Source organism: Oryctolagus cuniculus, chromosome 6 (genome assembly GCF_964237555.1).
Source record: "Oryctolagus cuniculus chromosome 6, mOryCun1.1, whole genome shotgun sequence".
Taxonomy (NCBI): domain Eukaryota; kingdom Metazoa; phylum Chordata; class Mammalia; order Lagomorpha; family Leporidae; genus Oryctolagus; species Oryctolagus cuniculus.
Window position 1 is genome coordinate 27,941,236 of NC_091437.1, and position 23,602 is coordinate 27,964,837.

Below are 23,602 nucleotides of genomic sequence, written 5' to 3' on the forward strand. Positions count from 1 at the left end.
AACCAGGAGCTGCTTCCAAGTCTCCCACATGGGTGGCAGGGGCCCAAGCACTTGGGCCATCTTCCACTATTTTTCCCAGACCATCAGTGAGGAGCTGGATTGGAGGTGGAACAGCCGGGACACAAACTGGCATCCATATGGGATGCCAGAGTCATAGGTAGTAGCTCTACCCTCTATGCTACAACATCAGCCCTGTACTCTGTTTCTGATGCAGCTTCCTCCTAATACATCCTGAGAGACAGCAGATGATAGCTCAAGTGCTTGGGGTTCTACCATCCACATGGCAGATCTGGGCTCCTGGCTTTGGCCTGGTCTAGCCCTGGCTGTTTCAGGTGATCAGGGAGTAAACTATCAGATGGAAAAATCTCTCCCCTTCACCTCAGTCATCTGCCTTTCAAGCATTAAAAAAATCATATCTACTAGTAAAAATAATCACCAAATGAGAAAGGACACATGATGAGTTTTTTCGGGGGGGGGGGGGCTGCACCCACATGGGAGACCAGGAGAAGCACCTGGCTCCTGGCATCAGATCAGTGCAGTGTGCTGGCTGCAGCGGCCACTGGAGGGTGAACCAACAGTAAAAGGAAGACCTTTCTCTCTCTCTCTCTCCCTCACTGTCTACTCTGTCAAAAAAAAAAAAAAATCATAAATAAATGCTTTGTACAGTTTCCAAACATAGAGAATCTTCAGAAGTTGCTGTTTATTGAAAGCCAAATGGTAGGTCAGAGAATCTGAAGTTCAAAATGTACCACAAAGGAAAAATACACCCTGAAGAGGGAAACTACTCTCTTAAGAGACAAATGATATGGAGATAGGGCATTTATAATACTGAGAACTGCCGGCGCCGCGGCTCACTAGGCTAACCCTCCGCCTGCGGCGCCGGCACACCGGGTTCTAGTCCCGGTCGGGGCTCCGGATTCTGTCCCGGTTGCCCCTCTTCCAGGCCAGCTCTCTGCTGTGGCCAGGGAGTGCAGTGGAGGATGGCCCAGGTGCTTGGGCCCTGCACCCCATGGGAGACCAGGAAAAGCACCTGGCTCCTGGCTCCTGCCATCGGATCAGCGCGGTGCGCCGGCCGCGGCGGCCATTGGAGGGTGAACCAACGGCAAAGGAAGACCTTTCTCTCTGTCTCTCTCTCTCACTGTCCACTCTGCCTGTCAAAAATTTAAAAAAAAAAAAAAAAAAAAAAAAAAAAAAAAAAAACTGAGAACTATACAACCTGAATTAGAGTCACAGCTTTGTAAAAGACCTATATTTTGTTGGAAGTCAATGCCATGTGGCCCTGCACTAACAACGCTCAAGGACTCGTCACCTGCTGTTCCATTTCCTCATTTACAAATAATTATGCTGCCTAAAAAAACCAAATCTCTGATGGCTTTTGGTCTTTTTTTTTTAAGTTTTATTAATTTGAGAGGCAGTTACAGACAATGAGACGGAAAGACACAGAAAGATGTCTTCCATCCGTTGCTTCACTCTCCAAATAGCCACCACGGCTGGAGCTGGGCCAATCCAGAGCAGGAGCGAGGAGCTTCTGGCGGCTCTCCCATATAGGTGCAGGGGTCCAAGGACTTGGGCCATCTTCCACTGCTTTCTCAGGTCATTAGCAGGGAGCTGGATCAGAAGTGGAGCATCTGGGACTCGAACCAATATCCATAGGGGATGAAGGCACCACAGCAGAAGGCACTTACGACACCACAGCACCGGCCCCTTGGTCTTGATTATTTCAAAGGCTGTGTTACAAATCATTATACAGGCTGGTAGATGACTTGCACTTTCTTATAACTCAGCATGAATCAAGTGTATTGATCAGAACTAGGAGTCTGACATGGTGGTTAAGATAAGGCTTGGGACATCTGGATCCCCTATCAGAGAGCGCATGACTGAAGTCCTGGCTCTGCTTCTGATCTAGGTTCCTATTATGTGCACCCTGGGAAGGCAGCAGATGAGTTGGGTCCCTACCAACCTCATGGGAGACCTGAGTGGAATTCCTGGCTCTCAGCTTCAGCCAAGCCCTGAATATTGCAGGCATTTGGGGGAGTAAACCAGTGCATAGAAGTTATTTTTCTTTCCTTCTCTCTCTCTCCCCCTCACAAATAAAATGAAAATAACTTTTAAAATATCATTCACTTGCCCAAAACACAGCCCACCATCAATGACAATGTTATCTTTCCATTACATTTCCAAAGCATGACTATCTAGACATATGCTATGAAGAGACAACAAAATGCTTACAACAGTGCACTTGGTTTGGGAGGGAAATTTTACAGGATGTCTGAAAATATAACCTAATGGCAAGGAGCTTCATGGCAACTACAGATTAAATAACACAGTAAAGACTGAATAAAAGCGAGACTGGCTCCACTGGTAATGGAGACTACTCGTACATGTACACAAAGATCTGAGTGCAAACAAAATGTTTTTTTATTTCATAATTTTTTAGCAAAAGAAAAAGTAGAAATGACCTAAATCTCTTAGCAAGGAAGCAATTTAAAAATTATGGCACAGCCATATTGTGGGATACTCAGTGACTTAAGAGACTTTTGTTATTGACATAATGCAGAGTAGATACTCTAACTGAAAACAAAACAAAAAAATTATTTTCAACATTTTGCTAAGCAAACAGAATGTAAGGACTCCGCAAAGGCGCAAAAGAACTCCAAGTAGGAATTCAGGGTTTTAAGAGAGCAGCAAATTGGTTTTCACTCTAAGAGTTCTTACGGATTCCTGGAGATCTTGAACATTTCCACTCTAAAGAAACAGGATCTAAAACAGGAGGCAAAGGGGCCATCCAAAGCTAGCATCCTTTTTGAACCCTCTATCAAAGCCATGTTCTGGGTCTACGATTGGTAAAGAAAGAAACTTGACTCTCAGTAGGGCACAACAAAAGAAATTTTATCTACACCTTGAAGTGAATAGAAGAAAAAAAATGTGCCCTAAGAATATGTAATTATAAGCTGGTTTTCTCTTAGGTTGTGGTCAAAATTCAACCTACTACATGGTCCAGAAAAATCTCAAGTGTAGATTTGAATTTATAGGGCTTCTACTCAGATGGATGTCAAAGTCCAAGTAAACTACAAGATGCATTGACAAAAATTAATCGAAACAAAGAAAAAAAGACATAAAAATAAAAACAAATACATGAAAAGAACTAGGATACAGCAATATCATGTGGTCTCATAATACATGTATAATTACAGATTCAGAAGGAGAAGAGACAGCAAACGCAGAAGAAACATCTGGAGAAATAATGGACAAGACTCTGCTAAAGCAAACAGCAATAAACCACTGCTCTAAGATACTCAGAGAATCCCAAGCAAATACCGAAAAGCCAATAAAGAAAAAACAAAAAGACATAGCATAATCAAACTGCTAAAAACCAAAGATAAAAACATAAAGGCAGCCAGAGAGATGACATATTACATTCAAAGATTAAAAAAAACAATTTTTAAGGGAGTGGCCATTTAGCCTGTTACAGCCCCCATCGCAGAGTGTCTGGGTTTGACTCTCTCTACCCGCCAGTACAGACCCTGGAAGGCAGCAGTGCTGACTCAAATACCTGGGTTCCTGTAATTCACATGAGAGACCTGGGTTGCATTCCTGGCTCCCAGCTTCAGCCCCAGCCCAGCCTCAGTCACTTTAGACATTTAGGGAATTAATCTGTGCATGGGAGCTTTTTCATGCCTGTCCATATATGTGTTTGTCATTTCCCCTGCCTATCAAATAAAAATTTTTAAATAAATTTTAAGGAAGAAAGAACTACCACCACCAATACCTAATGTGTGACATTTCAAAGTACCAAAAGAAAAAAACTATTAGCCCAGTATTACATACACAGTGAAAACATCTTTTAAAAATGAAGAAGATATTCTGACAAACATATGCCATAAGAAATGTTAAAGGTGGTTTATTCCATCAGGAGTATAATGGGGCCGGTGTGGCCCAGTAGGTTGAGCTGCTGCCTGTGATGCCTGCATCCTCCATCAGTATCTTTTCAATTTCCAGCAGCAGATAGAATATCTCTCTCTCTGCATCTGCCTTTCTGTAATTCTGCCTTTCAAATAAATAAACCTTAAAAAAAAAAAAAAGATAAAATGTAGGTCTGTAGTTTAAAAAAAAAAAAAGAGCACTGTAAATAGTACAAGATCGATATAAAACATCTTTCTTATAATGACATTAAGAAATATCTATTTAAGAGATACTTGACTGGCTAAAGCAGAAACTGGCAAACTATGGTCTGAAGGCCAATTCAGTCATATTCATTTGTTTACATAAATCAGCGTCTGCTTTCTCCCTACAATGGTAGACTTGAGAGAGGACTGTGACAGAAACCCTATAGCCAGCAAAGCCAAAAATATTTATTATCTAGTCTATTACAGAAAAGGCTTGGAGCCGGCACCACAGCTCAATAGGCTAATCCTCTGCCTGCGGTGCCCGCGCACTGGGTTCTAGTCCCGGTCGGGGTGCCGGATTCTGTCCTGGTTGCCCCTCTTCCAGGCCAGCTCTCTGCTGTGGCCAGGGAGTGCAGTGGAGGATGGCCCAAGTCCTTGGGTCCTGCACCCCATGGGAGACCAGGATAAGCACCTGGCTCCTGCCTACGGATCAGTGCAGTGCGCCGGCCACAGCGCCCCAGGCGCGGCGGCCATTAGAGGATGAACCAACAGCTAAAGAAGACCTTTCTCTCTGTCTCTCTCACTGTCCACTCTGCCTGTCAAAAACAAAGAAAAGAGAAGAGAAGAGAAGAGAAGAGAAGAGAAGAGAAGAGAAGAGAAGAGAAGAGAAGAGAAGAGAAGAGAAGAGAAGAGAAGAGAAGAGAAGAGAAGAGAGAAGAGAAGAGAAGAGAAGAGAGAAGAGAAGAGAAAAGAAAAGGCTTGGGGGAGAGCACTGTGGCACAGTGGGTTAAGCTGCCATCTGAGACAATGGCATTCCATATGAGCACCGATTCAAGTCCTGGCTGCTCCACTTCTGATCCAGTCCTTGTTAATGTGCCTAGGAAAACAGTAGAACATGGGCCAAGTACTTGGGCCCCTGCCACCCAAAAGGGAGACTCAGATGGAGTTCCTGGCTCCTGGCTTCAGCCTGGCCCAGATCTGGCCATTACAGCCATTTGGGGAGAAAACCAGAAGATGGAAGGGCTGTCTCTCTATAACTTTGACTCTCACATAAGTAAATCTTAAAGAAAGCATTTGACAATCCCAGATCTAAAGCAAAAACAGTAACAATATATATTGTGAGTTTCATAACATATATAAAACATATAATAAAACAAAGATGAGATGGCTGTGGCATAATAAGATGAAATGGTATACTATATTTTGAAGACAGAGTACGATAAACTAATGATGTATAAAACAAGACAACCATTACACTTAAAAAATTCTCAGAGAAATACCTAATAAGCCAAAAGTGAAGATAAAATAAGAGTAATAAAAAACACACAATCAAGGGGGGCCAGCATTGTGGCATACCAGGGTAAGCTGTCATTTGCAATGCCAGCATCCCATATTGGAGCACAGGTTCAAGTCCCAGAGCCTGCACTTCCAATCCAGCTCCCTGCTAATGTGACTGGGAAGGCAGAGAAGAACGGCCTAAGTACTTGGGACCCTGCCATCCACGTGGAAGATCTGGATGGAATTCCTGGCTTCTGCATTCAAACTGGCCTCAGACTGGCCGACTTGCAGCAATCTGTGGAGTGAACCAGGGGATGGAAGATCTCTTCCTCTCTCCCTCCATCAACACAAAACACCTCCTTGGGATATCCACACTCTATACTGGAAGCAGCAACCCAGGTAGGAAGCAACTGCTATCATCGAATTGTGGTATAGACCAGAGTGGTGGTAAATACAACTCTTCAGAATCTGGACGAAACTTAAAAACAGTCAACAGTATTTGCTAATGCACTCAACATAAAATTCAAACAGAGGAGTTACAGGTGACTCCAAGAACTGGAAAGATGGAAAAACCATTTACTGGGCTGATACTGTGGCATAACGAGCCTGCGCTACCAAAATCCCATATGGGCACTGGTTCAAGTCCCGGCTGCTCCTCTTCCAATCCAGCTCTCTGCTATGGCCTGGGAGAGCAGTGGAAGATGGCCCAAGTGCTTGGGCCCCTGTACCCATGTGGGAGACCCAGAGGAAGCTCCTGGCTCCATATTGGTGCAGCTCCGGCTGTTGCAACTGAGGAGTGAACCAGAGGACGGAAGATCTTTCTCTGTCTCTCGCTCTCTGTAACTCTACCTCTCAAAGAAATAACTTAAAAAAAATTTACTAAAATGAGAAAGACTGAGGGAGATGGTTTATTTGTAAAGAGCAAGAATTTTGTTTTGGCCAAGTTGAGAAGCTTATTAGACCATCAGATGGGGATGTAAAGTAGGCAGAGAAGTATGGAATTCAGTGAAGGGGTCCAAGACAAAGATAAAAACCAGGAAGTCATCAGTATTTAAAGAGATAAGCCTAGAGAAGATCACTAAGCAGTGAGTATAAACAAGAGGAAAAAAATCCAAGGGCTAAAACCTAGGTCAATCTAATATTTACAAATGTGAAAGAAAAGGAAACAGTACAAGAGACCAAGAAGGAATGGTCAGTGAGATCGGAGGAAAACTAAGAGGTGGTACCCTGGAAGCCAAGTGAAGAAAAGTACTTCAAGGAACAAAGATCGACTAGACTGAACGTTACTGACAGGTCAAACAAGATGAGGACTGAGAATTCACTGAAATTATTACAGAATCATGATCCCGTTTAGGAAGCAAATCTATATAAACATTCCTTGTCTTAGATGGACAGCATACACTGCTAGTTTCAATTTGTACAAATTAAAAATCACTTTCTATTTTTAAATCAGAATTATTACTCCTGAAATGGAAGCAGTAGTACGTTAATCTATTTTAAACATCAAGTTTATTTTGGGTTACTATTTGGTATTCTAAGTATTCTGGTAAATAATCACCTCTGATGTTTACCACTTTTACTCTGGCCTCATCAAACCCCAAACACTTCTACATAGAAGCGTTGAGCTTTCCTACAGCTTTTTCCAAGAAGTGATCATTGTTTTGCTGGTTGTTAAAATGTAACACTGGATAAAATATAACCAATGGACAGTAAAAAAATTACTGTTTAATGAGTACTGAAGGACATATACAGAAAGAAAACTTTTGACACAAAGCAGAAAGTTATAGAGAAATATAAATATACTTTGTCACAAACACAAAAGTCTCAGAAGCACACATAGAGGATGTATATGTGGTCCAAATCTTTTTACTCTGAGCCAAAGTAAAAAGGTTGGTTTTAGTGCAGTCACATGGTCTTATCTATTTAAAGTCACATTTTTAATACCAGGCTCCTGCTGCTGTGCAAATTTTGATGAAAGAATACTTCAAGGCCTCTTCAAACCCAAAAGAATAGTGACTTCCAAGTAATCTGGTCCATTCCAGGGTAATTGATCTTCCTCAAATAGAGTTGGTAATGAGAGTTCCCGGCCAGGACAATGAGATAACATTCTCCCAGACATGTCCATCTGAACTTAAATTCTAAAAATAAAATGAGCACAAAACCTCAGGCAGTAATGGAGTGTACAGGCAATCATAATTATCTCATCAAGATAAAGGATATCTGCAGCGTCCCAGCAATCCCTGAGATAAGAAACAAGAAAGAACACTAGGAAGTCACTACCCAGTTTGTGTTCACATAGATGGACTGATCCTCATCTTTCAGGTCAGTATTCTTCTGAGCTTTTTGGATATTTCATTAAGCAGCTTATGTTCCTTGACATGAACACTTCAGTAGTCTCTCTCAGATCAGATAGCAAGCTGTTCCTAAGTTTGCCACTATGAGATAAGTGGCAGCTAAAATCGGAAAAGTCTTGGTACAGCTTAAAACTGACTGTTTTCTTTTTGGAGAGATTCAGCTAGAGATAAGTCAGTTATGGCACACAATGCAAAGTAACACAGTTCAAGAATACTGCTAGTTTTTATTTACACAGGAACAGCAAAATGGTACTTTTCACCTACACTGACTCTCGTTTACCACCAACTGGGATCCACAGTAGTATCCTGTCCTGTTGATGAGTAACTTCTACTTTCCTGCAATAAGCCCAGACTTTGTTTAATCTTTTGTCAGTTTAAAAAAAAGGCACCTCTTTTGATGTCAGGAAACATAGAAGCAAAGTCTTCCAAGTAACTAAATAAATCAATTACTTTTATTGTTTTTAAGCAAGTTCAAAGTCTAAAATAAGTTAACCCCATAACAAGGACACATTAAACAAAAATTTTATTTTATCATGTTTGTACTCTCCAAGATAACAGACTTCTTTTTCCTTTTTTAACAATAGACTTCTAATTGGCACAACACTTTCAAAATTAATTTCCCCTATTCTGGTGAGAATGTTTAGATTCTGGGGGACATGGGAGGGGAAGAAGGGAAAGAATGATTCAAAGTACTCTTCTGCAGAAGAAACATGACTATGTAATTCTTACGCAAATGTTTATTAACTTCAACTGGCATAAAAATAGTGATGTCATTCTAGAAAGCAGCACAGCAGAATTATAACTAACATAGTTTTTAAAATCACTGACATCTTAGGGAAATTAATAGTATTACTCAGAAGTCTCCCCTCCCCGCAGCACTACATCTGTGGGAGAGAAGAGTGCCCATCTGGGGTTACATACATATTCGAAGTCAACAAAACTGAAGTCATTTTCCCTGCACAACAGGAAAAGTTGTTGTTTTTTCCCCTTAGAACTCTGAGCAATCAAAGTCATGACTTTAAATGGCTCTGTATAAAAACACAAGACGGGTGGGTCACATTCGATTAGCAAAAGCAGACGAACACCAAGAACGTCTCATCCTTTTAAAGCAAAATATAAACTCTTAAGATTTAACAAAGTCTTCTTGCCTTTGAAAATTATTTTATCTTTGATTTGTTGACTTTAAAATATATATTAATACCTTTGAACAGAAATGTAAAGTAATTTATAAATTTGCATTTGGGACATGGCTCTCACACCACAATTGTTTATTTTTTTTTCTCCCATAGTAAACAAAGCATTAAAAACACCCAAACTTGATTCTGGTGAGAGTAACAATATAAGCTATTTTTACCAGAATATAAACAGTATTTGTCAGCAATATTTATTAGATAAATAGTTTTTATTTTATTTCCTAATATCTTAGGAATAAAATATAGGACTTTAAATAATTCTATAGCTACATGAAATTATTAAAGGGTTATAAAACTTAAGGCACCGTGAGCAAAACCTTTTATATTAATATTTAACATAAGTACATGTGGAGAACCTGCAAATTATTCAACATGGCTTTACTAAAAGTCACAGTTCAAAATACAGGTCAACATCCAAACTGCCAAATAAGTTCACAACAAAATCACCTAACATTTTAAACAAAGGGCAGTTCAATCAAGCTGTTGTGAAAAGTCCAGATTTCCACATCCAAAGTAGTAGAAAATTTGCTTTATTTTTTTATGCTACTGATCAGGAATATACCTACTGACTCACCTCCTACCTGTGCCCCATTTCTCTTCAGTTTTATACTTCTAGATCTTTCAACCATTAAATTACTTCAACAAGTAGAAATAGCAACACCGCTCCCAAACAGCAATTCCTGCATTGCTAGACACTTATCTAGTTGGTAGATTTATACCATTGTTCATTCTTAGTTCCTTAAATGTAAAAAATACCCAGAGAATGGTAGCATACCTCTAAATTAGTTTAAATATGGTACAAAGTTATTTTTAGTTAAGTTCAAGTTTTAAAAAGGTACTAATCATTCTTCTCAAAGGCTAATCTACTCAAGTTCCTCCTATATTAAAAAAATAGAAAACAGATTTGTCTGCTACACAGAAATCTTATTTACCTAATGCCCAAGCAAAAAGAGTATTAGACTAATGGTTCACATATGAAATCAGGACTGATATCATATCTATTAATAAAAATAAGATGGATATTTATTCTAATGATGGTTCTTTCAAACACTAACAAAAGGCCATCTATGTGTACTTTCAAACATAATTCTTTTTTTATTTTTTTATTTTTTTATTTTTATTTTTATTTATTTTTTTTTTTGACAGGCAGAGTGGACAGTGAGAGAGAGAAACAGAGAGAAAGGTCTTCCTTTGCCGTTGGTTCACCCTCCAATGGCCGCCGCGGCTGGCGCGCTACGGCCGGCGCACCGCGCTGATCCGATGGCAGGAGCCAGGAGCCAGGTGCTTTTCCTGGTCTCCCATGGGGTGCAGGGCCCAAGCACCTGGGCCATCCTCCACTGCACTCCCTGGCCACAGCAGAGGGCTGGCCTGGAAGAGGGGCAACCGGGACAGAATCCGGCGCCCCGACCGGGACTAGAACCCGGTGTGCCGGCGCCACTAGGCGGAGGATTAGCCTAGTGAGCCGCGGCGCCGGCCTCAAACATAATTCTTAAAAATAAAAAAAAATTTTAAACTCTATCCCCTCCTATCCACAGTAAAAAGGGGGAAAAAAAACTCATGAGCAATTATAAACCAGTTCTTATTCATGAAAAAACATACAAGAAATATTCACAGAACATTTATTTGAGATGTCTATTCCTTCCTTACATGCTAGAAAGATGCAAAGACAAACACTTCCAAATATTCAGACAGATCATTCCACAGTTGTAACTTTCATCATAGTTCTCAAAGCAGTATGGTGAGGTCAGCTTACAAACAGCTTAAGTAGCAAAACTAGAAATTGGTGGTAGTAGTATCAGACTACATAACAGCCTCTCCAAAGAAAATGAAGTAAGAGAACTAAAATGCGCTGGCAACATGCCAAAAGACTGGATGAACTATAGCTCTGAGCAATGAATACTCAGAGCTTACGGTGTATATATAGCAATTCATCAACTCCTACCCTATAGCTTGACTTTCCTTGTTTTAAACCAAAAATAGACAAGTGTTAGAGGTATTTAACATTACCATATTTCTCTACACTCTTGAGATGAAAGGCATATGGGCTTGTAATGATTTGTTAAACTAACTACACAACCCAAAAGAAAAATCAGACTTCCATTCTATACAAAGACAAGATACAACTACACTGAAGTTCTTTTGCAGGGAATAGCCTTTATTTCCCGAGGATTATGCTACCATCAACATCATTCAACAGACTTGCTTTCTATGTTATTTGTTCTCTCTGTGCAACCAGCTAGCCTTTAGGATCAGTCAACTTCAAAAGATTTAATAAATGATTCTGTCAAATTGAAGGACATAATTCTGGTCAGAAGCACTCATATCCCTTTATCTTACTTTTCTAATTTCATGTTGAATGAATTATATGCTGAAATAATACAATCGACTCTAATTCTGATGTCTGACACTTTCCAAACATTTTTTATCTGAAGAATCAAAAGAAAATGCAGTTATTTTAAGCAATACAAAGATTCAGCTTCAATTTAAATCCACACATATTTCACACTATTTTATGCCACATGTTAACACCAAGAAATGAAAAAACAATCCTAACATGCATATACGGTCTCCCGGAGCTGACATTCTGCTCCAGGAGACTGATTCACTTTAAATACACTCAGGGTGTTCCACCAGCTGTCAGAACAAAAGCGTTCGTATCACTAAGAAAAGAGTGAATAAGTCTGCCCCAGAGGCTGGACAAATCTTCAAAGGCTAAGGTAAGAATTTTACAATGGAAAGAGGGTTACTGCCAGCCAAGGACAGAATGAGCAGAAATAAAAAGGCACAAAAAACATGGCATGTATGAGGAAAGTCACACAGCAAGCGTACTGTAACAATTTCTGGGAAACAAGCTACTACTGTTCTACCCTCACCACGTGACAACCAGTTAAAGCACAATTTGGGTTCTTTATGTTTTTGTTTATTTGAAAAGCAGACACAAATAAAGAGAGTCAGACAGGTCTTCTATCTGTTGGTTCACTTCCTATAAAAGCCAAGCTATGGGACCGGCACTGTGGAGTAGCAGGTAAAGCAGCCACCTGCAGTGCCGGCATCCCGTATGGGCTCCGGTTCAAGTCCTGGCCGCCCCACTTCCAATCCAGCTCTCTGCTATGGCCTGGGAAAGCAGAAGATACCAGATACCCAAACACTTCAGCTATCACTTGCTGCTTCATATGGTGCACATTAGCAGGAAGCTGTAATCAGGAGCAGTCAGGAATGGAACCCAGGTGGGCAACTTACTGTCAAGTCAAATGCCTGCCCCTAAAGTATGTTTAAAGCTCACGTAGACCTCAAAATCCTTTTCAATGGATAATACAAAACCAGCAGAAGAATGAAGGCCCATAGATGAAATGTACATGCTACACCAAGTCTGGGAACAGAAAGGGATGCGATCCGAGGTTTTAACAGTAAATTAATGACAGATTATGAAAAACCATGAATTCTGGGCTAACAAGATTAGATTTTATCCTATGGACAAAAGACAATGAACAATGCATTTTATTAATACTGACATGGTCAACTTTGGCAGATGTGTTAAAAATGGATTTGGACAGACAATGAAGGCAGGAAGAACAGTTAAGATGCTATTGCATTAGTTAGGAAAGAAACAATGAGGTCTCAATTTCAGCAATGGAAAGTTCTAAAACAAAAATGGGGTGTGGAATTTTATAATCTGTGGAAAACAAAAACTTGAGGAAAATTAATAAACAGAATTCTCAAATAATACTCAAAAAAGCAAAGAAAAGATAAACTAAGGTAAAGACTAGAATTAAAGAAGTGAATCACAATGGTATCTAAGATTACTCAAGACCATAAATTCAGAAATAGATATTTCAGGTTTAGCATCAAGAAAGGGAACGTCCTCATGACCAGACTAATACTCAGCAAGTCTTTTCTTCCTTTCAGGGCACTAACACTAGCCAAACAACAAACCCTTTTCACCTCACATGCCCCTACAATGCAGGGTCAAACACAGGCCCAGGGAGATGCAGAAGGTACCAAAGTCAAACTAAAACCAAACTTTGAAACCATGCAGGAGCCTTATGCATTTCCTTTAACTAACATAATTCATATAAAATAAATCTTGTGGAAAAATACCATCCTACTAACAAATTCATATCCCAATCTTCAAACTCTAAAATTCTTTATGTGGAATACAACCTATTTGTAGCACTTTGAACAGTGCACAAAAGCAATTCTCCAATTGCTTCTGCAGAATGTTTAACCAATGAAATCATTCTAATTATCAAAACTTCACAGCAGCTCAAAAGGCCAAAGATGGTGAACCAGCTATTGCAAACAGACTGGTATAGTTAAAATCCAAGTACAACATGTTAACTGTTCCACTAGAAAAGCCAGTATTACTGTTTTAAGACCTAAGGATATTTGCATTAACGATAAAATTATACTATACTGAATGCCAACAATGCATTTTATGTTGCATGGATACATATTCAAGTGTTCTACCTTGTAATCATACCAATTCTTTTGCACCCCATTCACAAATTTTCAAATTGGTATTCTCATAAATTAAAGGATACATTCACTGAATTACTTTATCCTGCTCGTGGACTCCACTGAGGAAATATCATCAAATTCTCTCTTTCCACAGAGTTGCCTAGAAAGCCTGAACAGGTGCAGAGGCTCTTCATTGGAAGGTTGAGCTTTAAAATCATTGAGAGTTCGAGGAGCCATTTTGAGCAACATGTAATGCTCACAGACTGTGTGGTAATGAGACCCAAACACCAAGTGCTCGGGGGGCTTTGGGTTTGTCACCTATGCCACCATGGAGGAGGTGGATGCAGCCATGAATTCGAGGCCACACAAGGTGGATGGAAGAGTTGTGAAATCAAGAGTCCTCTCAAGAGAAGATTCTCAAAGACTAGGGGCCCACCTACCTGTCAAAGAGATCTTTACTGTGGCATTAAAGATGGCAATAAAGAACATCACCTCAGAGACGACTGCAAACAGGACTGGAAAATCAAAGGGAATGAGATAATGACGGACTGAGGCACTGGTAAGAGAGAGGCTTTGCTTTTGTAACCTTTGATAACCATGACTCTGTGGACAAAACTGTCACTCAGAAAATACCATACTGTGAATAGTCACAACTGTAAAGTCAGAAAGGCCCTGTGAGAGCAGGAGATGGCTACTGGTGTGTCCACCCCAGGAGGATGAAGTGATTCTGTAAATTTTGTTGGTGGTAGTGGAGATGGTTTTGGTGGCAATGACAACTCTGGTCATGGAGAAAACTCCAGTGGTTGTGGCAGCCAAGGTGGTGGTTGTGGTGGCAGTGGGGATGTTACCACAGAACTGATAATGATGAAAGCAGTTCTGGAGGCAGTGGAAGCTATGAGGATTTTGGCAATTACAATAATCAATCTTCAAATTTTGAACCCACAAAGGGAAAAAACTTTGGAGGCAGAAGCTCTGGCCCCTACCATGATGGCACCAGTATTTTCCCAAACCAGGAAATTAAGGAGTTTATGGTGTTCCAGCAGTAGCAGTAACTATGGCAGTAGCAGAAGGCTAATAACCACCAGGAAAAAAAGCTTAGCAGGAGAGGAGAGCCAGAGAAGTGACAGGGATGCTACAGGTTACAATAGATTTGCAGCCAAGCACAGTGGTTGCAGGGCCCGGCTGCTACAAAGAAGACATGTTTTAGACAATACTCATATGTATGGGCAAAAACACTGCAGGACTCTATTTGTGACTAACTGTATAAGATTATTTTAGTTTCTGTTCTGTTGAATGTGTAAAGCATTCCAACAAGGGTTTTAATGTAGTTTTTATTTTCTTTCATTTTTTTGCACTCATGCTGTTGACTGCTAAATGTAGCAAATTATCATGACACCAAATAAATGTCTTAAAAAAAACTAAAATGAAAAACATGAACTCAGAGATAAAATTTATTTCTGGGGGCTGGCACTGGGCACAAGCAGGTCAAGCTCTACCCGCAAGACCAGCATCCCTTATCAGGGTGTTGGTTCAAGTGCCACCAGTGCCACTTCCAATCCAGCTTCCTGCTCATGTGCTTTTAGCAAAGCAGCACATGAAGGACCAACTACGTTATCCCCTTTCACCCACGTGGGGCTCGAACAGAGTTCCTGGCTTCTGGTTTTGGCTCAGCCCCACACGGTTCTTGTGGCCCTTTGGGAAGTGAACCAGTGGATGGACAGAAGATCTCTCACTTTCCCTCTGCCACTCTGCCTTTCAAATAAATAACTCTTAAAAAATTTACTTTAGTTTTTTGTTCACTTGGAGAAAGTAGGTCAGACAAACAGCTTACCATAAACTATTTCTTATTCAGAAAGACGGATTAGTCAGTCATGAGCAGGTCTACTCATGCTGTCATTCTAAAGCAGTTACTAAATTTTACATGTTATGCTTCCTTCACATCAATCACAAAACAAGTTATCCCAAGGCTGGGGTCAAATTCCACTCTAACTGAACGACCTCCAAACTTGAAGAAATGGTACACTTACTAAGTAATACTCAAAGATCAAATTCCAGAAAAGTCCTCCTCCTCCACCTCCCCTACTTAAAAAACAAAAATCAGTCCTCTCCCTTAGCTCATTGTAATGGAATGTGACCTGTACTTAAGGGCTTTCCCATTCCTTATTTTCTGCTTAGAGAATATGAAGCTGATCTATTCTCACTCATAAATTAAAAAGTGAAATACAAGTGGTTAACTGTATAATTATAATTAGAACAAAAGGTAAATTGGTTTACTAGGGAAAAAAAACTTTAAAAAAAATTGGTTTACTAGATATCTAATGTGTGAGTTGTCCTATTAAAACTATGTATAACACTTAGTGTTATGCTGTCACAAAACACACCAAACTCCAGAGTAAGGGACAGGGTTTATTGGGGAAAACCAGCAGGCTGGAGGGAAGGGGCGAAGAGGGAAAAGGGGAGAGAAGGAGAGTATAAGAGAGACAGACAGAGAGAAGAGGAGCTAGCGAGGAGAGAAGAGAGAGAGCAGAGAGACAAGAGGAGGAGAGGAGAGCAGACAAGAGGAGCCAAGAGAGCCACGTGTTCAGGAACAGGCCCCCCCCCCCGCCCTTTTCTTTTTTGACAGGCAGAGTTAGACAGTGAGAGAGAGAGACAGAAAGGTCTTCCTTCCATTGCTTCACCACCCAAATGGCCGCCATGGCCAGCGCACTGCGCCAGTCCGAAGCCAGGAGCCAGGTGCCTTCCTCCTAGTCTCCCATGCAGGTGCAGGGTCCAAGGACTTGGGCCATCCTCCACTACCTTTCGGGGCCACAGCAGAGAGCTGGACTGGAAGAGGAGCAACTGGGACAGAATCCAGTGCCCCAACTGGGATTAGAACCTGGGGTGCCAGCGCCACAGGTGGAGGATTAGCCTAGTGAGCCACGGCTCATTTTTAAAACTTTGCCGGAGGGCGGGCAGGGAAGCAGGAGCAGCGAATCCCATTAGGATGGGGGTGGAGTTTGACACTGGTGGTTGGGCCATGTGGCTACCTGGCTTTCAGCATTGGCAGGGGGAGCCAGGGCATAGATCACGCCATAGATAAAACTGCACCATTTTCCTAACACTTAAGAATGAGTATATTCAATGGCAAACCAATCTTTATTTTTACCACTTTTCAGGCATCTCGAAGATTTATGATTTGTATGACTCCTAATAAATTAGTCAGGGAAAGGGAGGTTAAAACTACACATTCTGGCCGGCGCCACGGCTCACTAGGCTAATCCTCCGCCTTGTGGCACCGGCACACCGGGTTCTAGTCCCGGTCGGGGTGCCAGATTCTGTCCCGGTTGCCCCTCTTTCAGGCCAGCTCTCTGCTGTGGCCAGGGAGTGCAGTGGAGGATGGCCCAGGTCCTTGGGCCCTGCACCCCATGGGAGACCAGGATAAGTACCTGGCTCCTGCCATTGGATCAGCACAGTGCGCCGGCCGCAGCGCGCCGCCGTGGCGGCCACTGGAGGGTGAACCAACGGCAAAGGAAGACCTTTCTCTGTCTCTCTCACTGTCCACTCTGCCTGTCAAAAAAAATAATAATAAAAAACCTATACATTCTGAGACCACCGCCTGCAATACCCCTGTTAGTTTGAATCCAGCCGCTCCACTTCTGATTCAGCTCTCTGCTATGGCCTGGGAAAGCAGTAGAGGATGGCCCAAGTCCTTGGGTCCCTGCACCCTCCTGGGAGACCCAGAGAAATCTCTTGGCTCCTGGCTCCCGGTTCCTGGCTTCAAATCAGCTCAGCTCTGGCTGTTGTGGCCATTTGGGGAGTGAACCAGCAGATGAGAGACCTCTCTCTCTCTCTGCTTCTGCCTCTCTGTAACGCCACCTTTCAAATAAATATATAAATCTCTGGGGGGAAAAAAACACTACACCTACTGAGACAGGAGTTTAGCCAGCAGTTACCAATTAAGACACCCAAAGGCCTGGGTTCACTGTCTGGCTCTAGCTCTTAACTCTAGTTTCCTGCAAATGCAGACCTTGGGAGGCAGTAGTGATGGGTGTCTGAAACTAACCACGTGGACAACCTGTCTGAGTTCCTGGCCTCCACCTTCACTCATGTCCAGCCCAGTCTGTTGCAGGCATTTGGGAGTTGAACTAACAGATGAAGGTTCTCTTTCTCTGCTTCTCAAATAAGTGAAACAAAAAAATAAAAATAAAAAGGAAGGGGGGTGCATTATGTTGTGGCACCCCTACAGGAGTGCTCCACCTTAGTGCTAACATGCTCCAGCTATTGCAGCCATGTGGAGAATCAAAAAACAGATGGAAGAGCTGTCTCTTCCTCTCTTGTCCCCCTACCTTACAAATCAATCAATAAATAAAATCTTTAAAAAACAAATAAAATTATTCCTACTTAAATAAATCTTTACAAACAAAATTAGTATGGACATAACTGTAGAGAGAACACGGATTTAAGATACATAATTTCAATGTTTAAAATTAAACACTCATACCTTTCTAAGGTTCATTACCTCATTTTTTAAAAAAAGAAGGCATTTGACTAAATAACCACTAACGCTATTTCTATACACTTTGGCCCAAATTTCAAAATAAACAAATTCAATGATTCAGTTCAGACAACCGTTCTCCCATAACAACCCCTGTAAAGATATATTTTACTTACATTCTTCCTACGCCTTCATACATGTTAGTCTCATCTACCAAAGTCATAATTTCTGTATCTGTAAGATGTGCATGTTTTTTCGTTCTGTTCAGTTGCTCAATCTGTATGTCTGCAAGCTTCACTTTCTGTTGAGTGTCAATAACTTTGGCTTGAAGCTCTGTGAAGGCCTAATAAAAATAGGTCCTTGATTTAGTAGGTAAAACATTTTACAGCAAACATGTAAGCCAAACCCAAATACATTAAAACAAAACCTGTTTTCAATTCACAAAGCTGTGAAATTTACCAAAGCAAATATCAGTAAGCTTACACTATAATTATAAATGATCAAGTCACTATGCTAAATACTGAATTTACCTGTCCTTAGAAGATGCAATCAACCTGAAGCAAAAATAAATGCACATTAAAAAATAACCATACCAAGTATCAACTACTCCAGGAGTTTCAGATGATGAAACCCAAGGATTCAAAGAAAAAAACACAGGGGCCAGTTTTGTGGCACAACAGGGCTAAGCCATCACTTGCAAATCAGGCATTCCATCTCTGAATGCCTGTTGGTTCAAGTCCCAACTGCTGCACTCCCAGACCAGCTTCCCATTAACACGCCTGGGAAAGCAGTGCAGGATGGCTCCATGCGTGGAGCCCTGCCATCCCTGTGGGAGATCCAGATGGAGTTCCTGGTTCCTTGCTTCAACTTGGTCCAGCCCTGGCTGTTGCAGGCATTTGAGTGAAGCAGCAGATGGATGGAGGATTGATCCTGATACTTCTGCCTGCGCCTCTGCCTCTGCCTCTGCCTCCGCCTCCATCATCTCCATCTCCCATCTCTCCCTCTCCCCACTCCTACCCTCTCCCCATCTCTGCTTTTCAAAGAAACAAACCTTAAGAAAAAAAACATAAAAGTAACAACTCATTCCATCTGTACTACACAACTAGGTTTCAAAGCATTTTCCCACATTAGTCTGAAATGTTAATATAAGAAAATTAATGAAACTATTAAAGAGGGATATAACACTTAACTCATTTATTCTTCCAAATAACCTTGAGTTAGGGACAAGTTTCACCATCCACAATTTATAAATTAAGTAACTAAATCAATTGAGATAAAAGTGGCTTACATAGGGTTGAACGACATAAGATTCAAAAGGAAGGTATTAGAATCATTTTCTTCTGACCCCTTAGTTCAGAAATCTTTCACTTTTATTATCTACAGAAACATTCAGAACATGAATATTTTTAAGAAAATTTGTGCCAGCCCCGTGGCATAGCAGGTAAAGCCACCACCTGCAGTACCAGCATCCCATATGGGCATCAACTTGAATCCCAGCTGCTCCACTTCTGATCCAGCACTCTGCTATGGCCTGGGAGAGCAGTGGAAGATGACCCAAGTCTCTGGGCATCAACACCCACATGAGAGACCTGAGGGAAACTCCAGACTCCTGGCTTTGGATCCCACCAGCTCCGGCTGTTGCAGCCATTCAGGGAGTGAACCAGCAGATGGAAGATCTCTCTCATCCACTATGGACACCAGCTCAAATCCCACTGCACCACTTGCAATCCAGCTCTGTGCTATGGACCAGGAAAGCAATGGAAGGTGGCCCAAGTGCCTGGGCCCCTATACCCAGTGGGAGACCTGTAAGAAGCTGCTGGCTCCAGATTGGCACAGCTCCGGATGCTGCAGCTATTTAGGGAGTGAATTAGCGGACAAAAGATCCCTCTCTCTGCCTCTGCATCTCTGTAATTCTGCCTTTCAAATAAATAAATCTTTAAAAAAGGGGGGCCAGTGATTAAAGCCACCGGCTGCAGTGCCGGCATCCCTTAAGGGCACCAGTTCGATCCCAGCTGCTCCAATTCCAATCCAGCTCTGTACTATGGCCTGGGAAAGCCGATGGCCCAAGTCCTGGACCCCTGCATCCACACAAGAGACTCGGAGGAAGCTCCTGGCTTCGGATCTGCACAGTTCTGGCCGTTGCAGCCATCTGGGGAGTGAACCATTGGACATTAGACGCCTCTCTCTCTGCCTCTCTGTAACTCTTTCAAATAAATAAAATAAATCTTAAAAAAAAAAAAAAAAAAAAAAACCAGAATGTAGGTCTGTAGATTCCTCTCTCTCTGCCTCTCTGAAACTTTGCCTTTCAAATAAATAAATCCTTTAAAAAAAAATAGGGGTACAAAAAAGAGAGAAAATGCAAAACACTGGCAGAAGTCTTGCATCATGATCTTCATCCACACACACCAAGCCAAATTTGATCCTTGAGTACACTTAACTCAAACATAAACCCAGTTCTTGGATATTCTTGCTGAAGTGCCTTGGAATGACTTTCACACGCTGTCAGAGTTCTGCCTTAATAACAACATTCTGAATGCAATACCTGGCAAAAGCCACCACCACACAGCTTTTATTCCTTCTTCTCACAGTTCACTATGGTGCATGCCTTCCCACTGCAGTGCTTTGCTATTCCCAAATAAATAAGATTATTTGAAGACTCTATGTGTTGTGCTTCATTCAGAGTTGCATATCTAGCAAAGTTTCAGAAGATTTACTTTGGGGAAGAAGAGATGTCTATATTTCCTATTAAATACCACTCAAAAAAATAGCTTATGAAGACATTAGGAAATAAAACTGATACACGGAGCCAATGCTAGGGCACTGAAGGTTGAGCCTGCAGCAATGCCATCGAATTCTGGCTGTTCCACTTCTGATCCAGCTTCCTGCTAGCTAGGGTGCCTGAGAAGGCAGTGGAGGATGGCTCAAGTCGTTGGGCCCCTGCACCAACATGGGAGACCAGGAAGAAACTCCTGGCTTTGGCCTGGCCCAGCTCCACCATTGCAGACATCTAGGGAATCAATCAATGGATTCTCTCTCTGCTTCTGCCTCTCCCTCCCTTTCAAATAAATAAATCTTTAAAAAAGAAAAAAAAAAAAAACTGATATACGTTTCCTTGTTAATTGGTTGTCAAAATTATTCAACTTGTCTATAATTTTTTTTTTTTTTTGACAGGCAGAGTTAGAAAGTGAGAGAGACAGAGAGAAAGGCCTTCCTTCCGTGGGTTCACCCCCCAAATGGCCGCTGTGGCCGGTGTGCTGTGCCGATCCAAAGCCAGGAACCAGGTGCTTCCTCCTGGTCTCCCATGCGGGTGCAGGGCCTAAGCACTAGGGCCATCCTCCACTGCACTCCCGGGCCACAGCAGAGAGCTGGCCTGGAAGAGGGGCAACCGGGACAGAATCCGGCACCCCAACCGGGACTAGAACCCGTGGTGCCAGCGCCGCAGGCAGAGGATTAGCCTAGTGAGCCATGGCGCCGGCCTATAATTTTTTTCTTAGTTTGTATTAATTGTTTACTTGTTTCTTATCAATAAATTCAAAGAGTACTGGGAAGCAAGCCCTTTCACAGTTAATACTTTTGATAGTTCTTCATCAAAATCTTGGTTTCTGCAGCACCGGTTCTAGTCCCAGCTGCTCCTCTTTCAATCCAACTCTCTGCTATGTCCTGGGAAAGCAGCAGAAGATGGCCCAAGTCCTTGGGCCCCTGTACCCACGCAGGAGACCTGGAATAAGCTCCTAGCTCCTGGCTCCTGGCTTTGGATGGGTTCAGTTGCGGCCACTTACGGAGTGAACCAGTGGATGGAAGGCCTCTCTCTATCACTCCCTCTCACCTTCTGTAATTCTTCCTCTCAAAAAAAATATTTTTTAAAAAATCTTGGTTTAAGGCCAGCGCAGCGGCTCACTAGGCTAATCCTCCGCCTAGCGGCGCTGGCACACAAGGTTCTAGTCCCAGTTGGGGCGCCGGATTCTGTCCCGGTTGCCCCTCTTCCAGGCCAGCTCTCTGCTGTGGCCAGGGAGTGCAGTGGAGGATGGCCCAGGTGCTTGGGCCCTGCACCCCATGGGAGACCAGGAAAAGCATCTGGCTCCTGGCTCCTGCCACCGGATCAGCGCGGTGCGCCGGCCGCAGCGGCCATTGGAGGGTGAACCAACGGCAAAGGAAGACCTTTCTCTCTGTCTCTCTCTCACTGTCCACTCTGCCTGTCAAAAATAAATAAATAAATAAATAAAACTTGGTTTAAGTTTACACTTTTAATGGAAAAAAGGGTAAATTTTTCAGAAAACACAATTTTATTCTGAAATGTAAAATTTCAGGTATTTTCTGACTGTTCTATACAGTTTATGGAGGAAGATATAGCCAAGATATTAGAGAACAGCATGTAAAAGCAACTTACAAGTTTCAAGACAAGAGCAGCAGAAGAAACGAGACGCAAACACCTTTAAAACAGTAACAGCTTCATTTAATAAGAGCTATTTCAGCTGCCCTATTTCTAATGCAAAGACTGTTCAGATGTTTTCCATGAAGAACTTAAACTACTGGTCAAAAAAACCTGTAAGAGAACATGGTATTCTAATTCCACTCTTTGAGACTTCTCTAGAGTTGTTTCCCTTTCTAGAAAAGTAGATTTAAATCCTATGCAGTCCAGGGTCCTTTCCAATCCGCCCTCGCCCCCCAAAGCACACGTTTTGAGTCGGCAGTGGAGTTAGAATCCTGACTGCTCTCCGGTACCAAACATTTATAAGCAATTGTTTGAACAGAAGAAACGCAATTCCTTCTCAAAATGCTTTTATTTGGCAAACTCTGCTGCTCCTTTTTTTAGACAAGCCCTTCGCAAAAGGAGGGGAGGAGGAGAGGGGACAATGCCTTCCTGCGGCTTTTCAAGGTACAGGATGGGAATAAATGGCTTTAAAACAGGTGTTGGGTTTTTTCTCCCGAATTAAATGAGGCAGAATTACACACGCCTCAGCCCCAGGCAACCGCACCAAAGAGGTTTTAAGACGTTGTCTTCTGTTCTTACCATGAAACTGAGCCCCTGAAGGCTCCAAACGCAACGAAATAGCTCTGGGGCTCAGAACAAACGGGTAAGCTCGCACTCGGACCCGGCCCGGCTCAACTAGCTCCCACCCAGCAAGAGCCGCTAGCTGCCCACTCGGCTCAAGGAGGCCCCGCGGCGCCTCAGGCCTCCGGGAAAACATTCCCCAGTCCTCCAGCGCCTCTTTGCTCCCGCAAACATTCAAGCCTCACTCGATATTCCTGTCCACAGTCCCTTCGGCCTCCAAAGAGAAGCCTCTGCCTGCTCAAGACCCTCTTTTACCTTCTTCAACTCCAGATCCACGGGGGCCGCCATCTTGATGCACCCCTCTGCGCCTGCGCATTGGAAGAAGGCCGGAAAGGGGTGGGGGAAGGGCTGCGTTTTGATGGGTCGCCCTCCTAATGCGCCTGCGCCTGCGTGCCGCTAATCGGGTTTGTTTCCCTGTTGCGGAGCGGGTTACTCTAAATATTCAAGATTCCGATTCAATTTGTCTTCCCTTGCTGACCTATCAGGTCTGGCTTGTTCCTCCACATCTTCCAGACACAGCCCAACGTGTAGATTTCGCTTGTGGCTTTGAACAGTTTGATAGTTTTTCTACTCAATTGAGAAGTGCGTGGATCAGGTCAAACCCTCATCAGTTATTCAGTCCTACAGCTCGTCCTGTGCTGTCAGAGATGAGTAAGAAGGGACCCCAGACCTCAGGCCTAACCATA

The 23,602-nt window shown here is 42.4% G+C and overlaps 1 protein-coding gene across 1 annotated transcript in view; it reads right to left on the reverse strand.

Annotated features, from left to right (window-relative positions):
- The window catches only part of PFDN1 (prefoldin subunit 1), a 67,084-nt gene extending 43,732 nt beyond the window's left edge, over positions 1-23,352 (reverse strand). The window contains exons 1-2 of the mRNA XM_002710251.5: positions 23,172-23,352; positions 18,040-18,206 (exon numbers count right to left, since the gene is read on the reverse strand). Coding sequence (XP_002710297.1) covers positions 18,040-18,206; positions 23,172-23,204 — 200 coding nt within the window. The 5' untranslated portion in view covers positions 23,205-23,352. The remainder of the gene's footprint in view (positions 1-18,039; positions 18,207-23,171) is intronic.
- Positions 23,353-23,602: the final 250 nt, after the last annotated feature.